The 18,030-nt window shown below is 39.2% G+C and overlaps 1 protein-coding gene across 2 annotated transcripts in view; it reads right to left on the minus strand.

Annotated features, from left to right (window-relative positions):
* Positions 1–2,568: 2,568 nt before the first annotated feature.
* Positions 2,569–18,030, minus strand: part of INO80C (INO80 complex subunit C) — a 30,874-nt gene continuing 15,412 nt past the window's right edge. For both annotated transcript variants that reach the window (XM_061449084.1, XM_061449085.1), the window contains exons 2-5: positions 12,565–12,675; positions 9,707–9,818; positions 7,950–8,017; positions 2,569–3,172 (exon numbers count right to left, since the gene is read on the minus strand). In XM_061449084.1, coding sequence (XP_061305068.1) covers positions 3,041–3,172; positions 7,950–8,017; positions 9,707–9,818; positions 12,565–12,675 — 423 coding nt within the window. In that variant the 3' untranslated portion in view covers positions 2,569–3,040. The remainder of the gene's footprint in view (positions 3,173–7,949; positions 8,018–9,706; positions 9,819–12,564; positions 12,676–18,030) is intronic.

Here is an 18,030-nt window from a genome sequence, read left to right on the forward strand (position 1 = left end):
CCGCAGTACTCCCTTTCCCTCGGGGCAGCTGGTGCTGCAGTCCTACAGCCCCACGCTGCCCAGTCCCTGCCCCAGCTGCAGCACAGCAGCACCCAGGCTTTGGCTGTACCAGGCACTTTAGCTACAGCACCTTTGCTGCCCTGAGGCCGACAGCTGCAGAGGCAGTTGCCTGCTTTGTCCAGGCCTTCCAGAGCAAGCACATCCAGAGCAAGCATGAAGTAAATACAAGTTACTACAGTCTTTAAAACCAATACAGACAACCCCACAGCAAGCTGGAGGTGACCCCTCATCTCCAGCAGCAAGCAGGGTAGGTAGCTGCGCGGTAAAACAGGAGCTTGGCCTCTGGTGAGCATCCTCATTCTTTCTGAGGGGTAAGACAGATAAGGCAAGTAAAATATGTTTTCTACCTGCCAAAAAGACTAAGGGTAAAGCTTTGCCAATTGGACTGTACCTTGTGAGTTGCTGGAGAAGCTCACTTCCCATTAATATCAGTGAGATTGCTGTGGGAGCTTAGCAACTGGTATGCTGTAAGCTGTTATAAGGGTAATGAAGGGGGATGACAGGAGAACATATTAATGCAGATGCACGTGAGGCTGAAGCCATCTGTGGTCTGTATTAAATAATGCATTCAGGTGATACTTCACAGATAGTAACGGCTGTACTTGAACAAATTAGTCCTCACCCTGACCGCTGGCTTTCTGCTTTACAGATGTGACAGTACTATTAGTCAAAATATATTCTCCCCAAAGCTGAAATGGTATTTGTTGCTGTTTGTCTTTTCAAATGCCTTTCTTTTGTCCTCCTTTCAATTTAATTCAACTTACTTGTGTTTATCTCGATAGCATCCTGTAAGTACTTTCAAATATAAATGTACTTCTCAGTTTTCACTTCTTCTAAAGCTGTGAATAAAACATGGTTTAAAATTATTCCATCACACAGATGAGCTCTTCACTTATCCATATTTTACATAAAGCAAGGGAGGTATTGCTCAGTTCTCTCATAGAAGCACTGATGAGGGCAGCAGGTCCACATGTTGTTCCCAAGGACAGCCTAGTAGGACTGAACAACGTCGTACATGTTGGCCGCTAGATCTCTTCTGTCCTCAGCTTCCTGCTAAAACAAATTCATTTTGATTGCTTCACACAGTAAACTGTTGTTGACCAATGTAATGCTGAATGGTGCTGGTGGCTGACTCACCACTCTTGGCTTAACTACTGCACAGCCTAATGAGTAAAAGTGAGATATCACTAAGAAAAAAGGGCCAGTAGCTAACAAAGCAAGAAACAAGGAACGAGAGAAAAGGGAAGCCGTGGTATGGATAGAGAGCATTGAGAGGCAAGTCACTAACGTTTTGCCAAATCTAAGCTGTATTTACTTTCCTGATGCCCATTTTCTCAGTAAGACACAGGTTTTGAAAATGGAATGCATAAATACCACACTGTAGAAATTAGCTGAGAAGCAACATCTTAATATACAGCACAAGAGTTCACAGAGCACTTCTGATGGTGAGGGAGTCTGGGTTCCTAAACAGTCATTTCCAAAGAACGTTAAAAATATTTGTGGTGAAATAGCTGGTGAAATGCTATTTCTGAGCTGCTGTCTGCTTAAAGCATGAATGATCTTACAGCAGTACTACGTGTTTTCTTATCAGTGTTAAGCTTATCTTATAAACATATCTTCACTACGTAAAGTAAGTTAAAAACATCCATTCTAAAACTCGGATGCAAAGAGAATGTGGCTTGGATGCTTACTGGCATGAAGAGAGATATCCTGTCTTATTCTTTTTTGTTCTGTGATACAGTTGTAGCATTATCTGGTATCCAGGACTTTGAAGGATCTATTGTAAGCTTGTCAAAGACTTTTTAAATTACTTTGGTTTTGTAAATATTAGATCACAAAAGCCAAAGAATGAGACCCACAGACTTTCATTAAACAATGTGTTCCATTATTGTTTTTTCCTGTTTTGGAACTGAAATGAAACTACCATTAGTAACACCCTGTATATTTTCTTCTTTCAATGAGGAAAAAAAATCTGTTCTAATAGTTATCATGTCTATAGAAAAGTACATTCAAAGTGTAGCTTAGACACTAACCAGTTATCACCGCATGCTGCTTGTGCAATCAGAGAGAAGAGGGGCCTTGAACAAGATCCTTGATGTCCATGACAGAGCCTGGGTGAGACAGGAATGCTGGCCCATGATCAGTGTCTCATCTCCTCAGTGACCTGGGCAGTTCAGGACCGACAAGCTATGGGACAATTCTTCCACTTGGCAGTTTTGCACATGGGAAGGAAGTATTCTCACAGCAAGTGGTAACTTGCCTAGCAGCTTTTCTGACTAACACCCACTGGCTTAGAGTGATAAGAGAGGCAAGCGTCACAGCTACAGGGCAGTTGGTGGAGTATGGGTGTGAAGGCTGTGTGGTTGGAGGATAGGGTTGGCTGAGCCTTAACTTGGGAGTCCAGATTAAAACAAGAGTCTATAGTTGTGACAGTTCTTCAATGCAAATATTTGGTGAGGCTGTTCATTTCCACAGTGCTCAGTACCATAAACAGTCATCACAATACCATCACTTACTAAATATTTTAGCTTTATTTTACAAATGGGACAACCTTTTTCACAGCCAAGTGGCAAGTGCATCTGGCAAGGCAGGTTTAGAAGTTGGGATATCTTGGTACCTTTTCCTTAACTCAAATGACTGTTTCTTCTGAGCCAGAGCAGTACATAAAATATACAGGGTGGGGATGAAATCCCCTCTCTACAGAAATTAATAAAACTCAGACATTATGGTGCACATACATACCCTTTAGGTCTAAGTTATTCTGTTCACCAAACCAAATTGCTTACAAATTGGCAAACTAACAAATATCAGCATTTATCAAAATTAAATCCATATGTTCTTCAAATCCACATATCAACTATTTCCAGATGTAAAAATGCATGGATAGTTTTTTAAGGAACCTCAGTCCCGCAGTCATTTTCCACCATGATTCGCAAAATTAGCACTGTTCACAAGCAATACACAACAATATTTGGTCTTTTCAGGAAACAATACTTGTTGCTTTCCTTAGAGCCAGGTATCCTGTAACCACATCTGAAGGGAGCATCCGAATGTAGGCAAATTCTTCAATAGTACTAAATCTTAGCTTGCTCTGGGGATCTGTGTAATTTGCCTGAAAAACAAACAAAAGGAGAGGCACTATTCAAATCAAATCTCAAAACAGAATACTAAAAAAAGTATCTAATTACAAGACTACAAAATAATGAGTTTCTTTTCCCAGTAACAGCACTGCTGTTCTACCATGTGACCAAGGGTTTGTACTTTTTTCTTTCTCCTCATGTCAGAACTTAAGAGATCTTAACAGACCCCTATAAAATCACATTAGAAATGCATTAAACACAACAGAGAGCTGAAATAGTTTCATACAAAACACTGTGTAAAAGAAATTCCTCAACTTTCTAAACTCACCCTAGCAACTCTGTGCCTTGTGCAGTCTCTCTCAAGGCAGCTCTCCAAAGAGTCAGGCTGCTGCCAATAAATTACCCACAAAGAGGCTGAATTATGGGTGCTCCGATAGCTTTGGACTGATTTTCTCTTCCTGCATACAACTTAGCTTTTAATTTACTTTAAAGTGGCTGTTAAAGCAAGGGAGTCTCAGTTTATGGTTCTGTGACTGAACTGATAAGAAATTTGAACTCAGTTTAGTGCTTTGCTACAGATGCCTGCTTTCAGAATAGCAGCCTGGCCAGCTCACCCTGGGCTATGCTTGTATCCCCTGCTATATTTGGACCCTGGGTGCCTAGAAGCAGTGCCAGTTTCCTTCATCTTCTCCCATTCCATGTTGCTACAGAAACCTTGAGCTCCGGGGCAGCACAGGAGGCTAGGCTGCAAGAAGGAAGCTTCAGAGTATTGCCTCTCCACCTTCAGCCTTCAGGGCAATCACTGCCTGTTCAGCACTGGATTGCGAAGTGCCTGCAAAGGTTCTAGAAATGTTCTTCTGTAACATTTTTAATCTGGCAGGCTGCAAGGCACAGGCAGTTGATATCCCTTAAGAGACTGCTACTAAAAAAGAAAAGGCCAGGAAGAGCCAGAGCATTCCCCTCGTAAGTGCAGAGCCCTCTGCCACTTTTATGTTGGAAAGGATCTGTTGACTATGGTAACAATCCAGTTAATCATCTGCCCTGATAAGACTTAGCAGTAAATTAAGTGTTATTTGTAGCTTGTTTCCTTACAAAGAAATGCCACAAGATTAAAAAAGTGTAGTGAGCTAACAGTCAAATGATCAATTAATTTTCAAACAAAGTTAGGGCATTATGAGTAAATTTATCCATGGTGGTAACTTGATGTTACCATGCATAAATTCATGTATAAATTTATCTTTATTTCACACTTTAATTCTGCCCTTTTGTAAGAAAAACCTAACCAAGTAGACTGCTTTTCAATTGTGCATGAATCTGTAATAAACCAGCCAAGCAACATCTGCAATTTGTATTGCACATCAATCTAGGTTAAAAATATGGCAGAACTCTTCACCATTCTGATACTTCACATTGGGCTGTACTGTTTGCACACCTTAATGAATCCTAACTCCTCATTTATGCCATGACTTCAGTCTAAAAACAAAGTTTACTGCTACTTCAGCAATAATTACAACAGATTAGAGAAGTGAGGTGATTTTGCAAAGAAAAACCTCTGCCGTGTTTAGAAACTGAGTCAAAGGCCACAAATACATGCTCTCCAAATACAATAAATAAGTTATCTTGATTTGTTTCTATAGTAACAAGGCTGATCCATTTTCAAAAAAGGAAGAGAAATCTAAACATCTGAATGTTTGTTTTTTTGAGGATTTTATCTGCTTTCCAATAAATTACTCTGGTTTGCATGTTAAAATATCTAAATACTCATCTTGCAAATTTCGAAAGAATAGTTCTATTTTGCATTGTCAATATAGTAGATAATAGCTTTTGAATTCTAGGTTGCCTTACAAATATAAACCAGCAGCCCTGCTCAGGCCGTTGGTAAATTTAATTCCAGCTGTGTTATACACAGAAAGAGAAGAGGATCAGTAGAATTTAATTGTGGGGTTTAATATAACTGAAGATATACTGACAAGAGTGTTTTAATACACTTCCTTTTTTTGTGCCTGTTAGGCCATTTCATTCTTCCAATATTAGGTAATGCTAATGGATTTATTTTACTAATTTTTTTTCCACCCATGGGGAATCCAGCATTCCCACAGAAAATATATTCTTACACAAACCTTTCCAGATTTTACACAGAAAATAAAGGAATGCTTTTCTTACACTATATTTCTAAAATATTATATTATCCGACATGTCTTCCTGCTAGGGAATTAGCTTGAAAATATATTTAGTGCTTCTTATGAAACATTTCCAGTTTAGCAATTTAAAGGACACACTGTCTCAGTTATCTTAATAAAAAAGATCTTTTTTAAACACGGTATTTTTATCACAGTCTGGAGAAACCTTGCAGGCCAGGTAAAATAGGAAACTTGACTCACAATGCAATTAGAGGATGGAAAATTAAGGGGAGAAAAAAAAGTGGAAAGACAAAAAAAGGAAACAAAAGCAGCACTGAACGGATTCATATAGGAAGGAGAGTATTTATACTGAGCTGGAGTAGTTAAGAGTACATAAATCAATGATAGAAAGGAGGAGCTGACAAAGAAAAACTCAGGAACTGAGAGGAAGACTTATTTTCCATGGCTAAACTGACCCTTAGCTGGTAGGGATACGGTCTTCACTCACATCTATAACCTACCTGCACCATCATCTTGCTAGGTGCAAGGGCTGACTAGTTTTGAAATGCATCAAAGGCCAATGCTGGAAAGCATTATTTCATTCCTTGGAGATGCGGTAGAGAAAGGGACTTACACACTTATGCCTTCTGCCCCACATAACCCTCCCCCCCACAGGTCACAGACGTCCCAGCAATTCTAGTAATACTTGGGGTTATGCTACTAATTGCCACTAATACTTGCAAAGCAAATCTGAGGGGAGAGGACAGGAAACAGATAAACACCATTAAGTGACCCAGTGTGGAATTTTTGCTGTTTTGGTAAAATCTCTTGTTGTTTCACATGTCCATCTGATCTTTTTTCCTCCATCCACTGCATCTTATAGAGTAGGAGTACTTATGCAAGGGTCCTTATTCAGCTGACCCCTGCTCCTAGTCTGAAAACAAGCCGCTACTGCATCAAAGCAGGAGTATCCTAAGAGTACAAGACTGTAAGTCTGCCTGGCTCGAGTGAATTATTTTCCCTGAGTTTTTGAGCAGTCTCTTCCACTTGCTGTCTGCCAGCTCATCTGCAAGGGAGATGTTGCTTTTCCATTCCCTCTTGAACACTGAGGGTTAGCAGCCTCAATCCGAGCAACCCACTCCATCTCCAAATCATGCTCAAAGGCACAGGCTGGAACCATGCCACTTCCTAGGTGCGTCTCATTTAAATGTGTTACTTGAAAAATAAAGAAGTCAAAGAAAATATATGCTACAGATCAAGAACTCAAATGATAGGATATGAGGATTGCAGTTGGCGCTATAGTCATTCTTTATGCCTTGCACTGTGTATCCACTGTGTATCCACTATAAGGCAGTCCTTAATTAAGTGCTCATCCTATTTTTTTTTTTCCCAACAGAGACTTTCACCTAATTCAGTGTACAGAATGCAAGGTGTGTTAACCTGCATCAACATAACAAATGTGCACTTTTATAAGCATCTCTATGGGATGATATCAAGCCTGTGAGGTGGGCTAGCGCCCTGTGGATGGAAAACAGATTAAACTGTGGGAAGTGACCCAGAAATTCTGTCTAACACTCTTTGACGTGACAAAGTTTTCGTTATTGGAGTTATTTAGTGTAAGCATTACTCCATGCTTTTTGTAGTCCAAAATACAACATTCCCATTCATTTCAATTGTAATACATGCATGGGATTCTACAAAATAAATCACTGGGGGCTGAGGGCGAAAAGTGAAAAGATATGCTGTTACCAACACCTGTTTTGTTTTAAGTATTATTTAAATTATTCATGTCACATAGGAGCAGTGTCTGCAGCAGATACAACATTTTTGTTGGGCAGAATTCAATGTCTTTACTCCTGTTTTGTGCCAACAGAATCTTTGGGGAATTCAGGTGCCAAATTGTAACTACCGAGACTTTTGAAGCATGTGAAAACCATATCTAAGTCAAATGTGGGCTGGTTTCATTTTCCTTTCTTTTTTTTTTTTTTCCTTTTCTGTAACAAAACCATGTAAAAAAGCCCATCTGTGACACACAGGCTATCTGCCAAAATCCAAGTTCCAGCTCTGAAGCATGGGGGTATCTGACATTCTCAAAAGTCCATGCCAAGTGTCTGTCTCAGGCTCATTTGTTTGAGGGAAAGTTTGAGAGCAATGACAACAAGTGGTTGGAGGTTTTTTAACCTGAGCCAATCAATGTGATTTTGCCTCATCTCATGTTTGGAAATTGCTTTGCCATCTTTTTAAAACTTTTTTTAAAGGATACAATGAAATAAATCAGCCTCAGACAAACTCTCAGCATGGCGAGTTTCGGACTTTGTGGTTAAAGCTTGACAAAGTTAGCAGTCATGGAGACTATGGGCTACCAGCTTTCCCTGTAACACTAAAGAATCAGAAATGATGGGGACCAATGCAGCCTCTACAGCTGGGAACATGGTGTGATAGGAGAGCCACCTATCTCCCATTTCCTGGCAAGAAAAGGGATTTAATCTGTCCTGACATCTATTAACAACCAAAGGATTTTGTGATGTAGTGACAGTATTTGGGGTTTGGCCCTAAATCACTGGACAGCTATTAAGCACAAGGCTGAATAGGAACCTCAGCAAGTACACCTTTTACAAAAGCAAGCATCAGCTTTATTTCATTGTGGAAAGTGAGATGCCAATTTTTAAGAGAAAAACAAAATACTTACTGGAAGTCCTGAAATATCTGAATATTTCTTAGCAGGCTTAAAGGAAGGAGGAGCATCAATATTAAAATCTAGAGAGAAACAAAGGGGTAAATTCAGTGTGCTATATATATATTGAAATATAACCCAAAATAATGTAAATAGGTAACAGTACTTCTTTAAAAGGCTGCCTTTATGATCTGAGGTCTCTATTGACTAGCAACACTAAGGCAAAGAAATAAGAAGCAGAAAATATCTAGCCTGTTAGCACTGTACAGAAGAGCCTGGTTCTGCTCACCTGTTGAAGTACAAGTTTAATAAGCAGAACTGCCCTCCCCTATTTGAAATGTGTTGATTTCAGTCTCAACGAATTCCTTTGCAGCCAGTTATTTGCAAAGAATGGCCATTATCATACGCATGCTGTATGTTAAGGCCACAAAATGTTGCTCAAGATTGCAGCTCTGAAATACCATAATCCAGAAAAGCAAAATAGTCTCTTAAATCAGTTAAATCTTTAAGCATGTACCACTTTAAGCCCAGCCAATGACCTAGAAAATTGTCTGAATGTTTAAATTAAATGATGGAAATTGCTGTTCTTTGGTGCCCTTTAGATAGCAACTCTCATTCATAAACTATTTTAGGACACATTTGGTATATTTAAATAGTTAAATTGCCATTTTTAGATGTTTACAAAAATATCTTGTACCTGATTCATTTCTTTCCTCCTTCCTGATCTTTCTTGCACCTCATTCAGATGCTATGATCAATTCAAATGCTCCATGCATACCAAATTTCTAACTCATCATCTCATAATTCAAAAGACACTAATGCCACAGACAGCTGGTTTTAAATATGCAACTGAATTTCTTTTCCCTCCTTCTTAAAAATCCCGTAAATTGATGGTTGCAAACAGAACGTAATAGAAATAGCAACATCAGCAGATTGTCAGTTACAATAGCCAGGAACACACAGTAGCTTGCATTCTTCTGCAACAGTTGTGTCTAAAGCACTTCAAAAAAAGGCAAGCTATTTTTGGATAAAGCACCAAGTCTGACAAAAAGTGTATGCATATGCTCAATTCTGAAATGCCTCCGCTTGCTCAAGTAGAATCTGAGGATCACATTCTTCCTCTAGCTGCATTCAGTCGTATCCTACTTTATGAGTAGATTTGAAGTTTATCTAGATTAAGACCACCGCTGTAACTCTACTGCTGTAGATGTGCACCAGTTAGAACTGCTAATCAGGACTGCTAGCAGTGTAGTTTCAGCTGTGCTGAACTAAATAGGGGATGTAGGATTTAAACCTCCCAAGAATCTAGGATAAGGAGCTGGATAGGAACCTTCGGCTGAAGTCTAAACTATTGGAGGTATGTGGCTTAGCAGAATCTATTTGAAAATTGTTCAAATACAGGTAATCAAGCAGCAGTCACTCATCAGAAGACATCTGGGCTATATGCAGAGGAGAAGGCTCCTTAGCAGTAGAGGTGATCAAAACCTAATGGGAATAAGAAGTTTCTGACCTGCTTTGGATAAATACATTCCCTTGATTAAACTCTCCCTGAATGTATTTGAACTTTGTCACAATACTCCAAATTATATGCCTCCCCCTACTTTCCACTTAGGGCTGATGAGTGTGATTATACTAGTCTTAAACGTACTACTGGACCCTGTTCAAGCAGGATACTGCATGCACTGATGAAACAATTCAGGTTTGTTTTAAAGAAAGTTATTTGTATGGATTTTATTATTTATAAATACATGCAAAGTGTCTAAGCAGCTTACAGCTAGGATCATTTAGTTGCCATGGCAATGCCCTTTCAGAAGCAAGAATTTGTTTTAGGTTCTTCCAAGTTCTGTTCTTCTTGCCAGCTGCTGCTCCACCAATGCCGGAGTGCTAGAATTAAAGATATGGTGTTTAGAGAAAAAAAAATAAATGAAGAATGCTATTTCAGAGCATGACACTTCTATTTCATAGTCCTTCTGATATGTCTTATCTTGTCATGAACCATTTGTTATCCTCACTTATTTCATCAGCAGGCTAAGATACTGTACACTTTAATCCTGGCTGCAAGAAAAACAAAGCTTTTTGGACTGTGTCAAAGCTACTATGCGTACAATTAACTGAAGGAAATGAAAATCTCCTTTTTACATGGAAATAGAAAATCAACGCAGTCAGGTTTAGCCTGAGATTACAGGATTCTGTATATACTTCCCATCTTATTGGAACTTATTACTATGAAGTTCTGTCTAAAGTTGTGATTACATGGCTAAATTTTCTCTCTCCTTTTTACAGCATATTACGGGGCAGCTCTAGCCCTTTTAGGGATTAGAAAACGCAACTGATCTTGCAAAATGTAATAAATTTGATAAGAAAGTTTCTGGAAATTTTATTTTTCTTTCAAAGGATAGAAGACAGAAGAACAGAAAAGGAGTAATAAATAGAATGTTGGCTGCCAAGACAATTTTGCATTTTGAAAGGTACACTAATGGAAAGCTTGCCACAGGTACTATAATAGTAGTTTCAGTTATCAAATGTGATTGCTACAGAGTAATTTATTTATGTCCCTCCAGAGATAGAAGCTGCACAACATACTGTACTACTTCTAAATGATCAAAGGACAAGGATTTACAGCTTTACTTCAGAAAAGAGAATGTTCTTACATCTGGGGAGTTGTTGTTATTTCTGTTAATAATTACCACCTGCCACATCAGTCTTATCAGAACTCGGCAAAGTTCTGCAAAAACACTTCTGCTGTGATTGGTTTCTAAATTAGCTTGTTAAACTGCTGAAGATGATAGAAGGAAGAATTCAATGAGAAAGCTTTTTTCTGTAGATGCAAGATATATTCAGAAAAGATGCTCATAAGCTGATGATATATTGTGTTTTGGCAATGAATATCCAGTATAGAAAGTTCATACAAATGTTTACTCTGAGGGTAACATCTTAGTAATCTAAAGATCATTGTAAAATAGAGACTGCTGGAATATGAAATGAAAATAGATGTAATACTGCAATAGTAATTCAATTAATTCAATTAATATCCCCCCAAATCATTGCATAATGATTTTTTTTTTCAGTGACCTGGTTTATCAAAAGCAACTATTGGGTTTATATGAAGTTATACCTCATAGGAATTGAGGTATTACCTCACATACCTACAGTCAAAAGGCAATGACTGCCAAGTGCAAACGAACCAAGCAAGCTCTGCACTAGCGAAGTTCAGGGAAAGCTGGAACTAGGACAGGTGATGATACTCATTGTTCTGCACAATAGTTGGAAGGTCTCCTTCCCCATCCCCATTGCAAAGGGATGCAAATTCCATTCAGGTTAGAAGAGGGTAATTGCTTTCTTCTCTGCTTTTAAGGCTATCCTCAGCAGTGGTTCAAACTTGGGTATGTTCATGAGATAGACATTATGTGATTTATTTTCTTCCTTTAAAAGCAAGTTAGGCTGGCAGGATGCAAAACATCATCCAAATTGTTACCACCAGTTCATATTGACAAAAAGCTAGCTAAAACTCAATACATTTCTTCTCAAATTAGTTACAGTACTGGAGAGGACAATTTCATGTTTTTATTATAATTGTCTATTATTTCTGCAGCAGTTTCCAAAGGCCTTGTACATTCACAATTTTGAGCATGCAGGCATTAGTATTGCCTCTTTGGAAATGGTGACATCCTCTAAGAACAGAAGCACAAGGCATCATGGCCATTTAAATCCCTTACGGAAGCTATATGGAATGCCTCTGGGCACAAATGTAGCTTTTCCAATAAGCCCCATTTCTCAAAGACACTGGTACTCACTGGAGCATTAGAGTGAGCAAAATATATGGTTGTTTGAGTGCCCCTCTTGTGACAGAAGTCTTCTGCAAAGCAGACAGAGGACAACTTGCAAGTCAGAGATTAATTTTATATCCCCTACTATGGGATAGTGGATCTTGTTAATACAGAATGAAATCTGGGATAAAATCCTTCTTTCTAAGTACTGGCTTAGGACCAGCAGTCTGAGAAGTTTGCTTGTTTAGAAAGCAGTTGTACAGTGTGCCAATGAGTTGGCCTTGGCACAGTGAGATAAAAAGATATTAAAAAAAAACCCAGCAGCGACAGCATTACTACCTGTAGTCTTCCTTCACCTTCTCCCCCAATTTAAAGCTCAGAGTGTTTTAGCAGCCAGTAGTTCATCAGCCGTCAGAGTTTACATGACTTCTGCAAGCCAGCAGGCCGGGCTTCTGGGGAGCATGGAGCCTTTGCTTCTAAATCTAGCAATTACTGGAAGAACAGACACCACAGCTCTGTTAAAAAGTTTCAGAGACCAGGAGAGGAGAAAATGCCATTTGCTAATGACTCTCTGGCTGATTTCAATTTGCATTGCAGCCGGCCTTGGCTAGGAACTGGGAGATGGGATTCCTACATTCACAGCTGTGAACTACAGTTGTGGTAGTTTGTGAGATACCACACCATGCGCTTTGGACCATAGTGTGGCATGGGCTTGAGGTGTATTTCTTAAAAACTGTCAACCTTTTATTTGGCTGTTAAGCTGACTTTCTTCGTATTTACATTAGCAGTATGGTTAAGTAGAATCCTAGTTAGTGGTTTATATGAAGAGTTTAGAATTTCAAGTTGTTAAAATATCTGCTTACAATGAAGTTTGGATCTTTAAACGGTAACGGCTTGACGGTTGTTTCCACTGATCCTGTGCTGGAGTCTGTGTTCAGAAATTTGTTTTCATTCATGGCCTCTCCACCTGCACTCTGAAAAAAAAAATACTTGTTACTCTAAGCAAGTTTAACTGGAGACAGAGCCATCTGCTATATTACCTACCTGTTGTCTTTTTAGCCTTCCTACCTCTTCTGAATCTTTAAAGATGTTGTATATCAGCAGTGGAGAAGCATGAAACTGAGTATTTGTCAAGCAGTTTACAACTGACATATAAAGGGAGGAAGGGACTAGAGTGGCCAAAGCCTACTATGTAAAAACAGCATCGGGTTTATTTCAGTATTAAGGAAAGACATCTCTACATAATGCAAGACTGCGTGGGAAACCTGAAACAGCGGAAATGTACACTGGTACACTGGATCTATTTCAGAATGCTCAATATTAGAGCATTAATAGCAATATATAAAACTTATAGGTTTTTTTAAGGTTCTGAAGAAACAATTGATTAATCAGTTTATTCTCCATCCTTGGCTTCAATCATGCCTGAATGAGAATTGAGAGAAAAAAGAAGCATATATCTATATTAGTTTTAGTATTATATAGTTAGTATTATATATATACAAGCCTCACAAAATCTACTTGGGTACTAGTTGGTGTTTTCTAGGCTTTTCTTTGTGGTTTATTTATTTAGCAGGAAGAACAGTTAGGGAAGGTGTGTGTGTGACTGGGAAGCTAAAAATTTGTGTGGTGGTCTAACCAATTTCTGATAGTTCTACATGCCTGAGTTTATGTTGGTTTGTATTTTGTGAGCACCTTGTAAGTCTCCACACTACCAGAAGTGGCCTGTATGACATACATAAACATTCCTCATCAAATCCTGACCTATACGGAAGCCAATGAGAATTTTGCCGTTGAGTTTGGCAGTTCAGGCAATAGGATTTCATACCTTGGTTCTTTGTTCTTGAAGAACACAAAGCCTGGCTAAAAGCTAAATCAATATTTACTGAATGGGTGGTTAAAATGTTTCTTCACCTTCAGACAGATAATTCTTAGAACAAAAAAAACCCAATGCTTTCCTGTGGAAACCTGCACGCAAATCCTTCTGTGTTGATACAATACTCCTTTAAGTAGGAGAAAAAGAAGGACCATTCTTATTACTGAATTATGGGAGCACATCTAGAAACTGAGTATATAGCAAAGACCATGATTCAGCATATCCTTCTCCATGTGATTACAAGGGAAGTGTTTGTATTCTTAATTACATGCATAAGTAATTACAGGATTAGGAACTAGGCAAATTGAACTTTCTTTGGGGAAATACATCAGTTATTCAACAGTATCTGCTTTCAACACAGCAAAGAGACGTCTTAAATATTCAAAGTATGGTATAAAGAAGTATTCAAGCAAAATAGTCATGTTTATAGAGTCTTATTAAAATAAAACATATGATGATCTATTTTCAAAACAACAGTCAGTCCTCTGTAGTCCCCTCCCCATAGTGCAGGGGATGCTACCATAATAACATCAGTGGAAGCAACACTGAAGTCTGTAGCTCAAACTCAACTCTTTCCTTGCTGAGGACAACATTAAAAGGCAGTGGCTGTCAAAGAAACAGAAGAAATGCAGATGGATGTTTAGAAATATGTGCATTGTGTGACAATGAGCAGAGAAAATACCTTCAGCAATCCTGAGCAAAGTGTCTTTGTACAATGAGCTGCTAGGTTTCAAACTATAGTCTTGCACACGCATGCTTCCAACACTTTGGATTTCAGCAGCAAACATTAAAGTCAATCTTGAGAAAGACAAGGCTTGAGATACAAGACTATTTTTGAAGACTAAATTATCTCTGATACTGCTCATTATCACTATAAAATCTCTAAGTGCAGGAATCAGCACTTAGTTACTCTTCAAAGCATTCTTGCCTTTTATTTCGTACAATTTGGTCAGTTTTAAATGCAATCTTTCTTTTTTTTTTTTTATTAATTACTTTACCACTTTTGCCTTTTCAATGATCTTTTCCTAAGTATTCTGTTGTTCATGAAATGGGTTTTGACTAGCATTTCAACATCTCAAAACAGTACCTAGCTTTTCAAGACAGAGGAAATGAAAATAGTTATACAGTAAAGGGAAGGAAGCTTCCTTATACATACAGTTGTTGATTTCTACAGCTGGGTACACTGACATATTCCACTCACTGTCTTCAGTGGGTTTTTCTGTGTGGATTCAGCACTAACCTTGCTGGCGCATTTGGAAAGGAAAGTAAGGAACAGTTCCTGGCAGGACAATTCCTGACTGAAAATTCTACACATCGTTTCTTTTCCAGACCAACCCCTCAGGGATTTCAGGTATTAGTGCTGCTAAGAGCTGGGATAACTCACATTACAGACCAGATGTTAATTTTGGTTTTGCCAGTATTCCTTGCACAGTGGCAGAGGCAGCAGGATCTGGAGCAGCAGCTGCTGCTTTTCAGGGCCACATGAACACCCAAGTGATCCTCCAGTCCCATTGAAGCATAATGCCAGCAGCATCTTCTGGATCTGTCATGGACAATTTAACAGCAGTGCTTTCCTCTTCAAGGCAAACGGTGCAGGCTGGTGTGCAGAACTGTAAAGCAGCTTGCATACCATACTGGAAGGCAATTGATACCATGACTTGAGAGCCCTGTGACAGACTGGGAAACAAGTAAGACTGAATACTATGATCCCAGTTAAATTCTGGGAACTGAGATACAGACATACTTTAGAGGCATGTCAGTTCCCTCACTCAGCACCACTTGTATGAAAACTCAGATTTCAGCAGTAGCACTATGGAAGAAAGGTACACAGCTAATATGCTTTTCTTCCTGGAAAAACATTAAAGAATGGAGTAGAAGCACTGCTTCCCAAATAATGTGCTACTGCACAGAGAGCTTTGAGATGCTCTTTCCGTGCAGCCTGCAGAAGTCTCGGCCAATATCTTCGGCAGTCTTATAGCCACAAACTGAAAGTGTCTCGACAATCTGTAACTCCATCTAGCCTGTGTTTAAAAATGCTAGTATTTCAAGTATAAGAAACACCATTTAATGTTTCAGGTTTGTTTTCTGAAAGTTTTCTTAAAGGCAGAAGGGGGGGGGGGAAGAGATGCCAAATTAATTTTAACCAATATGGATCTACCTTTGTACTGCAAACCCCATATCATAGAATCATAGAATCGTTAGGGTTGGAAAGGACCTTAAGATCATCTAGTTCCACCCCCCCTGCCATGGGCAGGGACACCTCACACTAAACCATATCACCCAAGGCCTCGTCCAACCTGGTCTTGAACACTGCCAGGGATGGAGCATTCACAACCTCCCTGGGAAACCCATTCCAGTGCCTCACCACCCTAACAGGAAAGAATTTCCTCCTTATATCCGATCTAAACTTCCCCTGTTTACGTTTTAACCCGTTACCCCTTGTCCTATCACTACAGTCCCTAATGAAAATTTCCTGAAAGTCAGTAATACAGGGATTATACCAAACATTATTTACAGCCTGAAAGAAGATTGCTCAGTGAACAATTGCTATACAGTAAAGGTAACATTTATCTTTTTAACATTAGTTGAACAAATCTCTCCCAAATGTGCTTGGTCATTTAGTTTGGAAGATATTTCATTCTTCACTGACACGTGTCAGGGCAAACAAACAGGAATTAATTCAACTCCCCTTTGTAGTCCTGTGAAGTGATGGCGGTTTCGTGAGCACAGTGAGGAAGCGCCTGTCACCAGGGAACATGTACAGCTCAATGTGTGCTGTAACCCCCAGTCACGTGTGGGACAACTTCCCCTTCCTGCCCAACTCACAACCAGTCCCCAGCACATTTTCTGTACCTGGCCAGTCTCTTAGCTAACTTCCTCACTCCCAGTGTCCTAGGATAATTCCAAATGCTTTGCAGGAGGGCTAGAAAGAAAGTGTAACTATGGGATGATACTCTTAATAGCTTCTTTAAAGTTTCCTTTTAACTGATCTTGTCATGTAAACAACTCTTATGAGGAGCTCAGTATACACTGCAAGGAAAGAGTCAGTGAAGCAGCTTTTCATATGCACTTTATAACTAAATTGGGCCCTTTAAATGGTGGTTTATGTAACTAGGGCTATGGGGAATTTGCGGTACAATAGTTACTAGGCAGTACTTGTTTTTCTCTGTAGGCTGTTGAACATTATAACAACAAAGACTTTAGAGTGGCTTTACATTTACAGGGTACATCTGCACTGGCAAATGAAGGCGTGAATTAAGTACAGCTTATGCTAGTTTTACCCCAATAACAATAAAAACACTAAAGACTACAGCTAAGACATCAGTAAATTCATCATTTCCTTCCTCTGGCTGTTAACCTCCACAGAAGTCTATGCTACCACCTCTTCCCATGCTACCTCTCTCTGTTCTCCTTCTCCCAGTATCCTATTTAGCCAGGTGTAGAGCAACCTTGACTGGAATGGCATGTTTTAAATTTGTAGACAGCAGGTCAAAAGCTTCTTACAGGACCATTTGTGCAATTTTATTCCCTCTATAAAATTGAGTTTATGTGCTTTACCTGAATTTTACCTACAACCACAGTGTGACAGGTTGGCAACCTCTATCCCTCCTGGGATTAAAAGGAGCAACAGTGATGGGAGCTGCTTCTTTTTTTGCATTTAATTTCCCAAGACCATGTATCAAGTATTCAATGTATCCTAGTGAGTGGGACACTGTCCTCCCTGTTACCTAGCAGGACTGGGTGACAGTCACCAGGGAGGAAGCTGGCTGAGGACTTCACTTGGTGAGGAGACAGCAACAATTGGAGAGAGTGAAGACCTGCAGCAAACGCTTGGTTGTCCTGAGAGGTTTGTTGTAAGACCTGCCAAGTCTGGGAAAGAGACCTGAGCTAAAGCTTAGCTACCTTAACACTGATTTCTTTCGAATAAAGCCAAACCCCAGGAATGAGCTTAGTTTGGACCCTATTGTATATGCTTTCTGTGGTGGGAGAAAACACACACTGCGAGGCTGCCTATTCACATACTACTTTCAGTCTTAGGTTTTGGTAGATCTATTAGTTTTTCTAAATACAGTCTGTTCCAAATTCCCTACTGCAGATGTATCAGTTTTCACAGGATTTCCAAAGATTGCTCCATCTGTCTGGTTTTATTTAGGGAGAGGACAAGCAAAACTTGTAGACCATGGAAGCTGAATTCTTTGTTTTGGCTATTTCTAGGTGGAATCAGCACTGTGGGGTTTGGGATGGGTGTCTGTGATGGGACTAAATACCAGGTTGAATTAGCTTATTATTGTCTGAATCATCATTCCGTTTTTTTCTTGGATTTTTTTTTTTTCCCAGCAAGGATTAAAACTGCATAACTGAGTAACTAATACATGCTGAAGTATTATTTCTTACCTATTTACTTTTGGATTATGGTCTATAAGTTTTTTTTTCATTGTTTTAGACTAATAGGATT

The sequence above is a fragment of the Pezoporus flaviventris genome, unplaced genomic scaffold (assembly GCF_033815535.1).
Source record: "Pezoporus flaviventris isolate CSIRO_AGI_PZ_B2104156 unplaced genomic scaffold, CSIRO_AGI_Pfla_v1 ptg000007l, whole genome shotgun sequence".
Classification (NCBI taxonomy): domain Eukaryota; kingdom Metazoa; phylum Chordata; class Aves; order Psittaciformes; family Psittacidae; genus Pezoporus; species Pezoporus flaviventris.